Source organism: Thermobia domestica, chromosome 18 (assembly GCF_964235325.1).
Source record: "Thermobia domestica chromosome 18, izTheDome1.hap1.1, whole genome shotgun sequence".
NCBI lineage: Eukaryota > Metazoa > Arthropoda > Insecta > Zygentoma > Lepismatidae > Thermobia > Thermobia domestica.
In genome coordinates this window covers 57,503,364-57,519,387 of record NC_137471.1, presented here as the reverse complement: position 1 = coordinate 57,519,387, position 16,024 = coordinate 57,503,364, and the positions used below count along the sequence as shown (strand labels likewise).

Below are 16,024 nucleotides of genomic sequence, written 5' to 3'. Positions count from 1 at the left end.
ACAGTGACACACAATCCTAACAGTGACATATGTTCCTAACAGTGACACATATTGCTAACAGTGACACGCCTACTCCTAACAATGACACAATCTTCCGAACAGTGACACGCATACTCCTAACAATGACACACATAATCCTAACAGTGAGATATATTTCTAACAGTGACACGCCTACTCCTAGCAGTAACATACATTCGTAACAATGACACAATATTCATAACAGTGACATACATGCTCCTAATAGTCACACACATATTTGTAACAGTGACACGCCTACTCCTAACAGTCACACACATTCGTAACAATGACACAATATTTGTAACAGTGACATACATGCTCCTAATAGTCACACATTTATTTGTAACAGTGACACGCCTATTCCTAACAGTGACACAATATTCGTAATAGTGACATACATACTCCTAATAGTCACACACATATTTGTAACACTGACAAATATAGTTCCTAACATTGTACAATATTCGTAACAGTGATACGCATACTACTTGTAAAAGAAGAACACTTACTTTACAGCGAGCGCAACAACATATGAATCAGTTGCAAACAGTGTTTGTGATTTATTTGTCTTAGTATGCGCTGCTCGCACTTTACCATCTGCCAATCCAAAGACTAACGGGCCTTCGGTTGGCCACACAAGACACGTCACAGCTGACTGCTGAACGAATTTATTGCATATGATCTTCTTTTCTCCCCTAAAAAATATTAAAATTTATTAATAGTAACGATTCTGTTCCTAAATTACGAACTAAAATGAAAATTGATTTGAAAATTAACAAATGTGCTTGAAACTTTACTGTTATTCATAAGTCAGTTGAATAGCCGGCATTTAAGGCGTGGTCCTGTAATTCAGATAGTATGGTAGAGAAGGGCCTGTTCTGTGCGAGCTGATCTTACACAGTGGCTTGTGCACCCTCTAACTACATCAGATTCAGCCCCGATGTGATTTGGAACCCACGTACATAACAGGTCTCGGCCCTTGATAACATAGATGTTGCGTAAAGTTCATCAACAAGTTGTTAAACGAAACTAATAGTCACTGAATATCATTTATTCTTGATGAGAACAAAGTGGAGAATCTATATGTTAAAATGCTAGGTTTAAATGTTTGTGGTCAAGAAAAGTTTATATGTTTGTCTCTAATCCTTTTGACAATAAGATTTCGGAAACTACAAGTGCTAGAAACGTGCCATTTGCGCTGGTCGATTCCAATTTTGTGCAGATTGTCCAGTTTTAATTGTTAAAAAAAAATGGCCGTTATTTTTTAGAGGTATACTGGAAGTGTTAATTAAAAAAAAAAAAAAGACAACAAAGCATCATATCCTAGGATTTATACATTCCAACACCACATATTTGTATATCCCTCAGGCGTTTGTTTCAGGCAAATTGTAATGATAATGAAAAACGGATATCCATTTCTCCAGTCTAAGATGAACCTTTATTGTCTGGAGGGTTTTGCCCAATGAACACAATATATCACTGACATTATATAATTGTATATGTAATGTCTTTGCTTATTACATACTTCATGCATGAAGAAAGAAAACTTTGATCACATATGAATTAGAAACTCTAACCGGAAATAGGCTCAATCATGCAAACGGTGCGAGATATTGAAAAAAATTGAAAAAATCTCCTCTAATATAATGACAAAGACACAGAGTTGAACCTTGAGTTTTTATGTTTTGCGTTCTTTTGCATCACCGAGGAGGTTATAAAAACTGCGAAATATTATTAACGTAGACTCCAAACAGTAACTGAGGCTTGAATCTGGTGCAGTTGTCACTTCTACAGACCATCATACAAGACCAACAGTCACTATATCGGTCATTCCTCACCACACTATCTCGCCTCCGTGAGAGCTAGATTACAAGACTACGCCAAAAGCCCCCACTACAAAGATATACAATTTCTGGAAATACTTTTTTAAAAATCCTTAGTTACACATAACACATACAAAGATACAAAATACACTAAATGATTAGTGTTAATAAAGAATCAACTCCAATTCTACTAGGGGGCCGCGGTGGCTCAGTGATAGAGCGTTCACCTCTGGTGCTTGGGGTCCCGGGTTCGATCCCAGCCCCCGCCAAGTGAACTTTGTGGTGGACAAACACCGTGTGCATGGGTTTTCTCGGGGTTCTCCCGTTTCCTCCCACTTTCTTCATTCCACCATTCCATTCATTAATCATCATCACCGTCTCCTTTAGCCTAACCGGCACAATCGTGGGACGTAAAACTGAAAGATTTCATTTTTTTTTTCAATTCTACTACAGATCAAATTCGAACGAAAAGCGTTAAAGAATACTTGTGGTAATAATTCAAACTATTGGAAACTCACTTCACAAAATATGTCTCAGGTGAAAATCGTAAATGTATGCTATGTCAGAGAAAATGCATATTATATTTACTTTCACGTCGTACCGTTATGCAAATAAAACAAACTCTACTCATTTTCTTACGATAAGTGTAGTCCCTAACGCTCTCGTCCTGAGTTCGATTCCTGATGGGGACACTCGGTCGAAAAAGTGTAAAAGCTTTTTCGGACCAGCCATCCTAAGTGAAGTTTTTTTGGGGTTTTCCTTATCACACCAAGAAAATACCGGCATGACACCTAACATATAAGTCCCAGGTCGTGTCCTTTCTTACCCAATCATTTCTTCGGATAGTGTGATTGCCGAGAGACGTCATCCCTCACATAAGGGCTAACATTGCCATAGATGTTTCTCGTAAGGCCAGAAATCTAATTCCTAATTCTAATCCTAATCTGATGATGGACATAGGGCTATTGCGCATGTTTTCTATGCACATGATTTCGAGTTCGATCTCCGATGGGTATTAAGTCTCGCATAGAAACGTAAGTAGAGGTTTGGATTCATCAAAAGCAACAGGTCCCATCCCTCATGGTCTTAGTGCTGTATAATGGTGTTAATTTCCAACCAGTTAAACATTCAACTACTAATGAAAACAATATGTATAATTAATGAAAATAATAGGGTACAGTCAATCAATGATAATAAAATACTAACACTTACCATTCCTCACCAATTTTGTAAACAAATATAATATTGTCCGTTTGTCCAACTGCGATTTTAGTGGAGTCTGGAGAAAAAGCCAATCCTCTCACTGTGTAACTTCTCTTCCCATACTGAAGCAAATAAAATACAAACGAATAAGAACACTCCAAAGCAAACTTTGAAGTAATAACATTATCAGCAATGAAAAGATAATTAAATATACTAGTATTAAAGAGAAATATACGAATTACTCACCTAGTAGTGTTCCAACCAATTTTGATTCTTTCCTACATTTCGAATGAGCCACTCGCTCATTCTTCTTTGAGGCAACAACTTAAAGTCCTGTTTTCAACGTGTTCTTCTTTCTCAAAAGTGGTAATTCAACATTTATCGCATTATTTATTTATTTATTTTTGATATTTATTGTTGTCTGATAGGAGTAGTCGAGTTGCAAGGCTTATATATGGTGCCTTCCATTTCAACTCAGGCAAAAAAATATAAAATTGTACCATCACCATCACAGATATTGTTGAAACTTTTTTTGTAGCAACTAAACATGTTTTTAAGAGACCCATATTTTTTTTGTTTTGTCGAAAAAAATTTTCCCGCCAAGTAATGGGCCATCAAAGACGGGGAGTACAATTTATGAATTGTAGAAGACATGGAAAATGGTCAACTTCGGAGCCTCACCATTCGGCTATGGAGACAGGTAGAGCTATAATTCTTGTTGTGGTATGTACATAGGGATATAAATAAACTATATTTTATTATAGTTTGGTTTGCGCATGCGTATCTTTTTGTACATAAATTAACAAGTGAACGTAAATTTATCTGAAAAGTCGAAGTTTGCGAATTTTTTTCGAACACTTCCGGTTCGAATTTTAAAATTCTGTTTTCACGGTTGGTAAGACCTAGTTACCCGCTTTCCGAAAAAAAAAATTGTATCGCTTCTAGGTGCAACCGTTTTGTCGCAAAAAATTCGAGAAATTGTAAAATTTTCAAAAATCGCCATTTTTGGGCGCCATTTTCTCGAAAACACCATCTTTTAAAATTCTGAAATTTTGTCAGATGGTTCAACTTTACATGAATAATAAACACACCAAATACAATTCTCGACCAATGCTTCATGAATTAACTGCAGCCTTTTAAAGTTAGCGAAGTTTCGTTAACTTTGATGTCACAGTTAGCAACACTGGGAACAATAAAAGTGCAATGATTTGATGATGTTTGTGGTTCACATTCATTAAATGAAGAACAAAAAGTTTTCTTGACTGTTTTTTTTTTTTCATTATTTTGATCAAGAAGGCTCTCAAATAGTAAAATGGGCCTCTCCCTACTCCTCCGTTTTCTTAAACCGAAATAATCTGAGGTGGAAATTACGATTGCGAAACGCACAAATTTCAAGTTCACTTACCTAGAATGGTTTTCGGAAACAAAATTTGACTGATTTTTTTATTTTTTTATTTTTTACATGGACCAATCATTTGCTTGATTGGTGTCTAATAGTATGTAACCGTGCAGGTGCTCCATAGGTGTTGGCTCACTCACAACTTGTCCAGGAGTGGATCTAGGGGGAAGAAACTTTTTTTTATTTTAAATATAAATAAAACCGATCTCAGAGTTTGGAGCTCGTAGCTCTAAGTAGCAGTATACTCCCCTCCCCTTCCAGAAGTCCGTCCTGGATCCGCCTCTGCGTAGCACATTGTCTAAGTCACAAATGCTGAACGTCCATGTGGAAGCATAAACAGCACTTCAACTTCACGTAATTCATTATTTATTCATAATATTTCTGCTACGCACCACTGGTTATCATACATATATGTATGTAACAAAAGTTCCTTTTTGCAGATTTCTTAAATCTATACTTTGAATTGCAGAAGTTCGATTTTGGGGGAAGCATGAAGTTAGTTCATGGTGACCCATTACTGCCATAAAAACTTCGCCATTTTCCGAAAGCCAAAGATGACTTCGTTGAATACCAGTTACCGGTCGCATACTTTCCCTTTTTTTCTTCCGGAAGTCGTCGAATTCAGTTCCAGGCAACAAAACGAGAGTAATACCCGGAATTTGTACTTGCACTATACTCACGAATTCTTCTGCGGTTTTAGTGGGGGCGCGGTGGCTCAGTGGTAGAGCGTTCATCTCCGGTGCTTGGGGTCCCTGGTTCGATCCCAGATCGTGCCGTGTGGGCTTTGTGGAGGACAAACATCGTGCTCGTGGGTTTTCTTGGGGTTATCCCGTTTCCTCCCACTTACTGCATTTCGTTCATTTCTCATAATCACAGTCTCCTTTAGACTAACCGGCATAATCTTGAGACGTAAAACTTAAAAGATTTCATTTTATTTTTTGTCTTCTGCGGTTTTAATACTGTGTATCTGTATTTGCCTAAGGTTATGCCACGTTGCCACATTCTTTACACCTCCCCCTCCCCCTCAATACCGTCGCAGAGACCAAGCATGGCCGGTTTCACTGCAAAACCACTGCTTTATTGGACCTGTCTGCATCTCGAACATCTTAAATCGATTTTTAAAGTGGAATGCAGCGCCATCAGAAATCACTGACACGGTTTGGGAAATTGTAGACACTTATTTTCTCGTATTCAAACCTTTTTCTATAAAGTATATTTTCGCTTTTCTTCGAGTATTTTTAGAATCTTGTCTATGGTTATGAGTATATGAGCCGAATCGTGTGTTTTATCGTCGTTTATTACAACAAAACTGTCAGGTGTTTCATATTCCGGTGATAACTCTGAATTTCACTTTGCAGAATAACAGTCCAGTTTTCAGTGAAGTCCACATGAAGTAAAATAGAATTTGTATCTTGAAATTTTATACGGTGCTTTTCGGTAGCAATTAATTCTTGATGTAGTCATGAATTACAATTCTTACAGTTAAACAAGCAATGTACGATACGAAAACAGAAAGTGTCAGTTTTTTTAACGAGATTATTGTTTTCCCATATGGCATACGTAACACTTTCATTTTCATCAGGATCAATAATTAAAGATTCCACACTTACTCCTTCCACTCCAGGACATTCACCACATTCTTGAAGACAGTTGTCATTTTCTACGGATCATACTACTAAAGGAAATAGGTCACTCATGACAGCTTCAATACAGGCAACACCTTTGATTTGTAGCAACGCAGTAGCAGCTAACTTAAAATTTGCACAATACACACACACACACACACACATATACACACTTCCCTCGCAGGTTGCGGACTGACCCACTTTAGTCGAATACTGTAAAATTCCGAGTGACCCATTCTTATGTTGGGATTGTTCTGTTTAAAAAGTCAGTAAATTTCTTTGGAACGCGTAAGAAAACGTTTCGATTTTTTTAAAAACTTTTTGCCCTTTTTCGATCACTGTAATGACATCGCACTTAATTGAGACTTTATCTGGAGCATTCCAAATCATCATTGAGGTAATAGTTCAGGCTTTTTGTAGATCATCAGAATTTATTGGATGGCCATTTCAAGTAAACTTAAAATTTGTGTGTTTCGTAATCGTAATTTCCACCTCAGATTATTTCGGTTTAAGAAAACGGAGGAGTAGGGAGAGGCCCATTTTACTATTTGAGAGCCTTCTTGATCAAAATAATGAAAAAAAAACAGTCAAGAAAACATTTTGTTCTTCATTTAATGAATGTGAACCACAAACATCATCAAATCATTGCACTTTTATTGTTCCCAGTGTTGCTAACTGTGACATCAAAGTTAACGAAACTTCGCTAACTTTAAAAGGCTGCAGTTAATTCATGAAGCATTGGTCGAGAATTGTATTTGGTGTGTTTATTATTCATGTAAAGTTGAACCATCTGACAAAATTTCAGAATTTTAAAAGATGGTGTTTTCGAGAAAATGGCGCCCAAAAATGGCGATTTTTGAAAATTTTACAATTTCTCGAATTTTTTGCGACAAAACGGTTGCACACAGAAGCGATACAATTTTTTTTTCGGAAAGCGGGTAACCAGGTCTTACCAACCGTGAAAAGAGAATTTTAAAATTCGAACCGGAAGTGCTCGAAAAAAATTCGGAAACTTCGACTTTTCAGATAAATTTACGTTCATTTGTTAATTAATGTACAAAAAGATACGCATACGCAAACCAAACTATAATAAAATATAGTTTATTTATATCCCTATGTACATACCACAACAAGAATTATAGCTCTACCTGTCTCCATAGCCGAATGGTGAGGCTCCGAAGTTGACCATTTTCCATGTCTTCTACAATTCATAAATTGTACTCCCCGTCTTTGATGGCCCATTACTTGGCGGGAAATTTTTTTTCGACAAAACAAAAAAATATGGGTCTCTTAAAAACATGTCTAGTTGCTATAAAAAAAGTTTCAACAATATCTGAGATGGTGATGGTACATGCTCTGCCTGAATTGAAATGGAAGGCACCATATAGCGAGAAACGGTTCTCTGCAATCAATCAAGTGTTTGAAGAATATATTCCATCTGCACTTTAATCACGCTACTAAAACCGGAAGAGTAATCTATTACCATTTCCGGTTTCAATATTGAAAAAATATGACGCCATACAAACTAAACTCTTGCACGTGGTGTGCACATGACACTGCTATTTGTTTATAATAGAAATATACTTAGCACAACCTAAGTGAAACTTAAGATGCTTTACCTTGGGATCAGCAGGCTTTGTAGAAAATTTGTCCTTCCTTTCTCCTGTTTCATCAAATAATATCACTACTCGATCAGCCGAGCAAATTGCTAGTTTTAAATTATTCGGAGCCCAAGCAATGGCTGCTATCTTAGCCGCTCCATCCTATGAAACATATCAGAAAAAGACATTAATACAATAAAAACTATACAGTCCGTTACAACTTAATCTTGAAAATGATACTTCGAATTACTCATTGAATTGACAAATATTGTATCTAATTTGTTTTTCAATGTAATGGTCCTTCCGGACACGTTTTCTTTTCTGTAAAGAGATTATTAGGTGCATCACGGAGATGTTGAGAAACACCTATTATTCAATTAATCAAGCTGTTTCAACGAACAACCTCCGTCTTTATCGGGGAAGACTAAAAACTTAAGCTGCATAACACAGCACACTATGCATAACACTTCAACTCATCAATACTGAAAACTGAAATCCTTGGATTGAACCTTTAATATATGAATAAGATGGGCTCTAAATTTCCAGTGGTCAGGTCGCGACGAATGTCTTTGTTTAGTAATAGGTATATGATGCCTTTACTTGATCATATGAAGTTATTCTTTCTGATGATTTCAAGAGTCCAAGTGACTGCCTAACTTCATCATTGGTTTTGAGTGACAAAAACTTAAAATTCCAGTGTAACCAGGAAATAAAAAAATTTTGAACAGATTCAATATAATTTTAAAATTATTTAAGATTCAGTTCTGAATACTAGAACAATATTCAAGATGGCTTCTAACATTAGCGAGATACCAGATACGTATGAATCAAATCAATTCATTCGAATTTGATAATGATTATTGACTTGGTCAGGTACATCAATTTAAACACGACATTTGACAATGAAGATTAAAACATATTCCTCTGCAAATTTAGCTCATTTATCTTGAGAAACCTACGCTAAAGCTTTGGAATTACATGTAGAATATTGCAAACATCCTGTTATTTTCCTAAGAAAGTTCATTTTTAAGAAAATAAAAGTATGATCTGTAGTTTCTCAGTGATCAAACATACGACTTTCACTTTTCATTATTCAGTGATAAGAAACCTGAGCTACTGACACTTGTTTTATAACTACCTTATTAGTCAATTTAGTCTTTTACTCACAAGACAAATAAAAACGGGCAAAATATTATACAGTCATTCTTTCTGACTGCCTAGGCAGAGCACTAATGTTACAAATACAACCCCAGCTATATACCGATTTTACAAGTGACATAGTGAACGTAGTACCAAAATTATTTGTATTCTATTATTAACCAACTCTGAGGATAAAAATTTTCTTTCATGCACTTTCTGATTCACAAATGTCACCGAAACCCTATTCCTAAGACTATAGGCAATATATTCCGATGTGAATGGATGAAGAGTATGTGGGTACAAAATAGCCTATGTGCAATATATAGTTGCAAATTAGGAAAATATATAAATATATATATATATATATATATATATATATATATATATATATATATCAACGCTATAAAATAAAATAAATAAACAATACTTTCATGCATCTAAAAAAAATAGACTGGGAACTTATCTTTGGTCACAGTTGTTCACATACCACATTGAACTTTATCATATATTATAATAAAATAGAGATAAGTACCTGAGGAGGTAATATGCTTTTGAGGTGTTTTAATTGCATCTTTCTAATTTGAATTTTACTTCATAAATCTTCTTCCGCATACTTGCTTCCTAAAAGAATGAAAAAAAATTATATATATATATATATTATGGTATAGCACGTATTTGGCACATACTCAATGAAGAAAAAGACGATTGATGTGCCAGATAGTTCCTATTAAACAACATTTACTTAAAAAAGGAAACTGATGCATGGTTAGCACTATTCAAAAACAGGTAGTATGAATCTAGCTTCTTTATTGGGTCTTTAGGGGATTTTCTGGATAGTCTAATTCAGTTATTCCGTGTCCTTTCTCAACAGGTGATGTCACCCACTTGAAGACCGAATCACTTCATGAAAACATCTTGCTCTTTAGGTGTAAGGGTTCTCGATTTTAAAAACCCGACAACTGACCTCTTCATAAATTTGTTTTTGTAGAGAAAAGCTAGATTTCTTGATGTAAGTACTGGTAGGGTTGCCAAATTTCATAAAATAAATAAATAAGAGAGGAAATATCCTAACAATATTTATTTGCAAAATGTGAGCAAGTATAAATACCCTTTCAGCTTTTAAATTACCTTGTCTGATACTATTCCAGTTTAGGTATCCATACTTGAATTCACGAATTATGACGTCTTTCTTCACCAATGGACAACTAGTTAGTTGGTTAGATTTGAGTTTATCGTCCTTTTCAGTAGTGAGGCTATTTGAGACGTGGACCTATACCTTAACGTGGGATTCGAACCACATTAGCTCCCACCGGAAATCAAACCCGGGTCTCCAGCGCCAAAGGCGCGAACACACTGTGTTTCTCATTTACTAGATATCTTACGTGTAAGACAGCTTTATTGTTACGGTTCATGACTTAACATACTACAGTCACATACAAATTCAGTCCATCATGGCTTCCTCATGAACTATTACATGATTATAAACCTACACTTTGGATTATATTTTTTTCATATTATTACGGTAAGATCCCCAGATATTTTAATTATCTATACAATTCTGTTTTGAAATAGCATTCGATATTTCTTCTGTAAATTTTACAAATCTATGGATTCCCAAACTGTTAAAGCATCCCTTTTCTTCACCACTTTACATGTTTTAAATAATAAACATCATGCGATACCTTTATGGAATGTCTCCAAATAAGCAATCACTTTTTCTTTCTTCTTAAAGATATTGCATTCTGATAACACAGTACCTTATGCTTAATATATTTTATCCTATCTTGTTTCAATACAAAATAATGTGAAAGTTTCATACGTCTTCGTTATGGCAGTATTAAAGGTTAACTACTTTAACCCTTTGGTACATATGTATACATTAACTCCCATCGTTCCATTTACACCAAAAAATGAAAATGGTATGACTATGGGGAAGTGTAGCAGTTTATTTACAATACAGCATCATTAATAAGATTTAAATTTAGGCAATTTATTCATTATAATGTCTATTTTTAATAGTTAACATTCATAATAAAGGGCATAAATGTGTAACGTCAAACTAAAATATTGTTCTTAATTAACTACATAAGAAACCAATTAGAGCTCATGTAGAAGAATGTTTAGGAAGAAGTAAAATTTTAAGTACTACTGGAATAAATAAATAAAAAAAAAAGTAAAGCTATTAGAAAGAAGTAATCAATGGAATGTTGTTCCACATACAACGTTACTTTTCCTTAAAAGACATGCATTGAAGGTAACAATAACTTTCTGCCGAAACGTTCACAATTAAGTTTTTTTTTAGGGGGGAGGGGGGTGCTTTTGGGAAAAGTATTTTATAATGTATATTAAATATGCATCTTATTAAATCACGTAGCTTTTTGACAGAAGAGTAATGTAGTACGATAGCGAATGCAGAAGTATTTACAATGCAGAAGAAAGTGTTACAAATAATGTTATCAGTTCCATTTCATACACCAAGTAGACCACTGTTTCAGAAACTTAAAATATTACCATTGCCGTGTATATACATTCTCAAAACAACATCATTCATACATATGAATAAAAGAAACTTCCAACTCAATTCGGATCTACACCAATACAAACAAGAACAACCAATCATATTCATATACAAAATTTCCGTCTAACAAGAACTCAAAATTCGTTACACCACATAGCAATAAAACTTCATAATAAATTACCAGATTGTGTCAAACGAATGCCAAACTTGCAGTTTAAAAGACACCTCAAGTTGATGTTACTTAAACATCTTTTCTATCGTTTGGATGTATATCTTCAGTGTGATCTTTCTTTGTAATGTAAATATTAAGATTTATTTGAATTTTGAAATATATAAAACATGGTACAATTTATATTTTTTCTAAAAATACACTTTTAGTGTAAGTTTTATTGTTACGTGTATATTTTGTATTATTATAATATATATTACATTATTGTATATTATTTTTCTAATATTTGTATTATTAATTGTAAGAATGTATCTCTTGACGAAGCCATGAACGCAAAGTTCTTACAACGGAAAATAAAATAAATGAATAAAATAAAAAACATAAAAGGAGATTTAAAAAGCGAAGTTCATTACTATGCAATTGCAATGCGTTCTTTAGCACTTGTCTTCCTTTACACGAATACCCACCAACGCTTTACACTAATGCGAATACTGATACGGGGTGCAGATTCAGTTTTGGTGCACCACATTTTGAAAGATTTACAGATAAAATTTAATACTTTGCATGAAAAGACACGTTTATAAGGAACAAATTTCTGCAGGCGACAGAATTAAGTACGAAGTTACACAGCTGTAATTTAGGTTTCGAAATGTGGGTTAAGTATAAAACCATTGCAAGTGCTTTATGACGGATAAAATAAGTGCGTGCATATGAAAGGTGGCTCTATTAGATGCTATTTTTTTACCGGCAGCATATTTTTGCACAGCATACAGAAGCTGTATTTTATATTTAAAAGTGGAGCGTTACTAATATGAAACCATGAGCAGTGCTACTGAAACCCATATCATTGCCAAAACCTACTTCTGCCCACTACCCTCGCTTGCGCGGATACCCATCATCGGTGACGCGTCTGCTCCCATCGAATGTACCCCAGCTTCGTCCTACCCTAACACGGTTAGACAGCATTCATGTTCTTAGTGGCAACCCAGCATAGGCTAATTTGTATTTTTGCACTGTAGTTTTTATGCTACACATACGAAAGCCGTAATTTCACAACATGGCCCCTTGATTTTTTTTTCTATGCCAAGTAAGAATTCTAATGTCGGTCAATGTTCCGTTAAGGGGGTCCAGTGTCTTTGACACCACTTTTCTATTGATTTTCGTTTGATTACATAATATAACGTTATTTTAGGTTAGGTTAGGTTAACTTAGATCAGGTTAGGTTAGCTTAAGGGGGTCCAGTGTAGTTTTGGACCCCCTTAACGGAACATGGACCCTAATGTCGCCCAATGGAAATCTTTTAGTAGACACGAAAGAAATCGGTGAAAGAACTAGTGGACCCATCAACTTTGATCTGCCCTGAACCGCGACAGACAGAAGTCTTGCTTGTAGTTACCACCTAACACAGCTTGGTCCGTGTTTTTTTTCACGAGTAACAATTTTAATGGCATGTACATTTGCAGGTTTATTATAAATATGTACACAGTTGGTCGTGGGCCAGACAAATAAAAATCTTATAGTCATTAGATGACTAGTAAGAGAACTGATACTTTAAACAATTACTTCTGGCTGTGTTGTTCAATTTCAGCTCTTCTAAGTAAGGTACCGGTTTGCAACAACAAACGAAGAGTTTAGAAGGTACTATTTCTACTACAAATTTTGGGGGAAGGTTTTAGAACACATGTCTCTCCAAATAGGTTAATAGCTAGGTTGGTTCTTTTCTGTACCCAAGTTAATTATTTAACTCACATAGTATACCCGAGCGAGCGTTAGCGAGTGAAGGCGGGTTAGAGCCCCGCAGGGCCCGTTGTTTTCTGTCTTTATTACAGCTAAGTGGAAAGGGGGGCCTGTGTTCTAGAACCCTGCCAAATTTTGGCTCTCTGTGATATAAATTTGTCCTAGCATTCGTAATATGTGCGAGTTCTAGTTGTAGAGATGCTGTAATAATTAACTCACCAAGAAATGAGCTTGTATGAATTCGAATTATTGAATATGGATGAATGAATTGCCTGATTTTTTTGTCTTGTTTTTGTTTTTGTTTTCCACATTTTATGAACGTGCTACCAAATTTCAAGATGATTTCATTATTTTTGTTGTATCCGTGAGTAAAAATATGAACTACAAAGTCGTACCTAGATACTAAAGTAGTCCACAAATATCTAGAGACGTTACTTTACATTGAAGTCCTTTTACTTCTTGAAATTCTTCAGTCACTATTAACAATGTTTCAATCAACATATCAGATAGCGTTTCATCAAATATGTCCAAAAAATTCTAGCACCATGCTATTGTTTATTATGGAAACAGGAATGTTGTTGTCATTACGAAATTCGTTCGTCATTTATTTTATTGTGTGTAGCGTTACTCCTCCTACCTTTTTTCCAACCCTAATAGACTATAGGGCACTTCTATAACGGTTTTGCATAAATGTAATCCAAAGTTTGTGACTTAGTTTGCGATAATCGGTATAACACTTAGAATTTGCTTCAGATGTTGTCTAGCAGTCCGCTAAATTTTGCGAATACTGATATGAAATAAGGCCCAGTGTCTTACCAGGGATGTCTATCCTCTCCAAGAGTTAAAGTTATCACTCTCCTCACTAAATTTTCCCGTCTCTTCCTAGAACCCTTATTAGTGTCGAATCCGTAGTTCTCGATGTCATTGAGATTAATAATTACACTCCCGATATAGTTAAAGTGCAAGTTCAGCCCCCATCGACATGGGAGTGAGAAGAGGCGAAAAATAAAATCTCAAATGACTGACTTTAGACTCGAATCTATAGTTTGGGTTCGTTGAGCCTATCAGCTGAATTGGGAATTTAGAGGGGTAACACCGATGGCGTTACTCGCATATCTTCATATTTGGATGTATGTGCCTGAATGTCTATTCCAGCGTATTTCCGGAACGTCTGCAGCAATTTTAACTAAACTTTGTAGATACATGATTTTCAAACTAAAAAAAAAAAAAAAAAAAAAAAAAAACTGTGGGAGTAAGATACCCCATGGAGTGGAAATTGGCAAGAGTAAAGTTAAAAAATAATGTAAAATTACTTATAATAGTGTGTAATCCATAGTTCCTAGGGTCGCTGAAATGAATAATGACGCTCTCAGTGTCGTTCAAGTCCAGGATCATCCTTATCAGCATAAGGTGAAAGGAGGGTCAAACTGAAAATTATGTTGAATTCATAGCTTTCAGGGTCGGGTCTGACACGTTTGAAATGACATTTGGAAGACAGTTAGTACCCATTTAAAGCTGTCCTTTTTTTTTTTTTTAACCTTATCGGTTTGACTAACCGGTAAGTCCAAGTTCAGATCCATCATCAGAATGAGAGGAGAAGGATTTTTTTTTTTTAATGTCAAAAGTGATTTAAATTAGTGTCGAATTCATAGTTCTCGGGCTTTATATAATGGCTGATTCTGTGGGCGGTAGGGTGTTTGAATATTTATGCCAAAAATGGAGTGTCTTCTGTATTTTTTTATCATTACAGTTTCATTGAAATAAACATACTAAATGAGAAGGGGAGAAGGAGAAACCGTCTCCAAATATGATGTTTTCAATCTAAAGTGAATTAATATCTTAGATCGGACGAGCCTTTCGGGCTGTACACTCTTTATGCGACCAATGTTAAATGAAAATGCAACGTTGACATTTACCTGGACCTACAACATAAGCAAATGAAGTTATTGGATTTTACGCTAACCTGTCGATGGTCAGCCTCTATTTCAAATAGTAACATCCAGTAGCGTATTTAGGGGGGGCTTCCGAGCTTAAGCCCCCCAGTAATTTTATTTAATATATTTAAGTAAATGAATTATTTTGCAGAATTTTCACATTTCCAGGACTAAAGTTAGCAAAGCTCCCCGAAACAAAATCATAAATACGCCACTAGTAACATCATTCACTTAAGTTGTGGTTCAGGTAAATGGCAACGTTGCATTTTCATTTAACATTGGTCGCATAAAGAGTGTACAGCCCGCGTATTTTCGAAATACACTGAACTCTAGTTATAAGGCATTGTGAACGGGGTTACGCTTGGCAACAATGTAGGAAAAATGAATGACGTTTATATCGCGATCACGAGTCATGTCCTCCATATAGCACAAAGTAAACGCCAACGCCACGTGCTGTCGGCACTGGTAGCCGAGTGAGCTAGTGCAACATACTACAAAGGAAAATCGTTGTTGGCGTGGGTTCAAATCCTGCGTTAGGAAAGCTTTTCTTATTATTTTTAAAAATTTTTATAATACTTCTTTCGTTACAATAAGATTAAAATAATATTCAAAAAGTGATTTAACGATTATTTTTAAAATTTTCATTAAATTTCTTTCATTAAAATAAGTTTGCCCTTGTACTTATACAGATCCATAGCAAAAGTAATAATAATAATAATAATAATAATAATAATAATAATAATAATAATAATAATAATAATAATAATAATAATAATAATAATAATAGGAACGCGTTAGAATGAAATTCAACATTCATTTGTTTCCGTGCGATGTTGCCAAACCTAATGCCTTCTGGC

The 16,024-nt window shown here is 35.1% G+C and overlaps 1 protein-coding gene across 3 annotated transcripts in view; it reads right to left on the bottom strand.

Moving 5' to 3' along the window:
- The window catches only part of Oseg2 (intraflagellar transport protein Oseg2), a 151,355-nt gene extending 137,256 nt beyond the window's left edge, over positions 1-14,099 (bottom strand). The window contains exons 1-5 of one of the 3 annotated variants that reach the window (XM_081746560.1): positions 14,050-14,099; positions 9,342-9,430; positions 7,688-7,831; positions 3,054-3,166; positions 528-713 (exon numbers count right to left, since the gene is read on the bottom strand). In XM_081746560.1, coding sequence (XP_081602686.1) covers positions 528-713; positions 3,054-3,166; positions 7,688-7,831; positions 9,342-9,380 — 482 coding nt within the window. In that variant the 5' untranslated portion in view covers positions 9,381-9,430; positions 14,050-14,099. Of the gene's footprint in view, positions 1-527; positions 714-3,053; positions 3,167-7,687; positions 7,832-9,341; positions 9,431-13,628; positions 13,840-14,049 lie in introns of those variants that run through there. The other 2 variants (XM_081746559.1, XM_081746562.1) reach the window with 2 other exon arrangements.
- Positions 14,100-16,024: the final 1,925 nt, after the last annotated feature.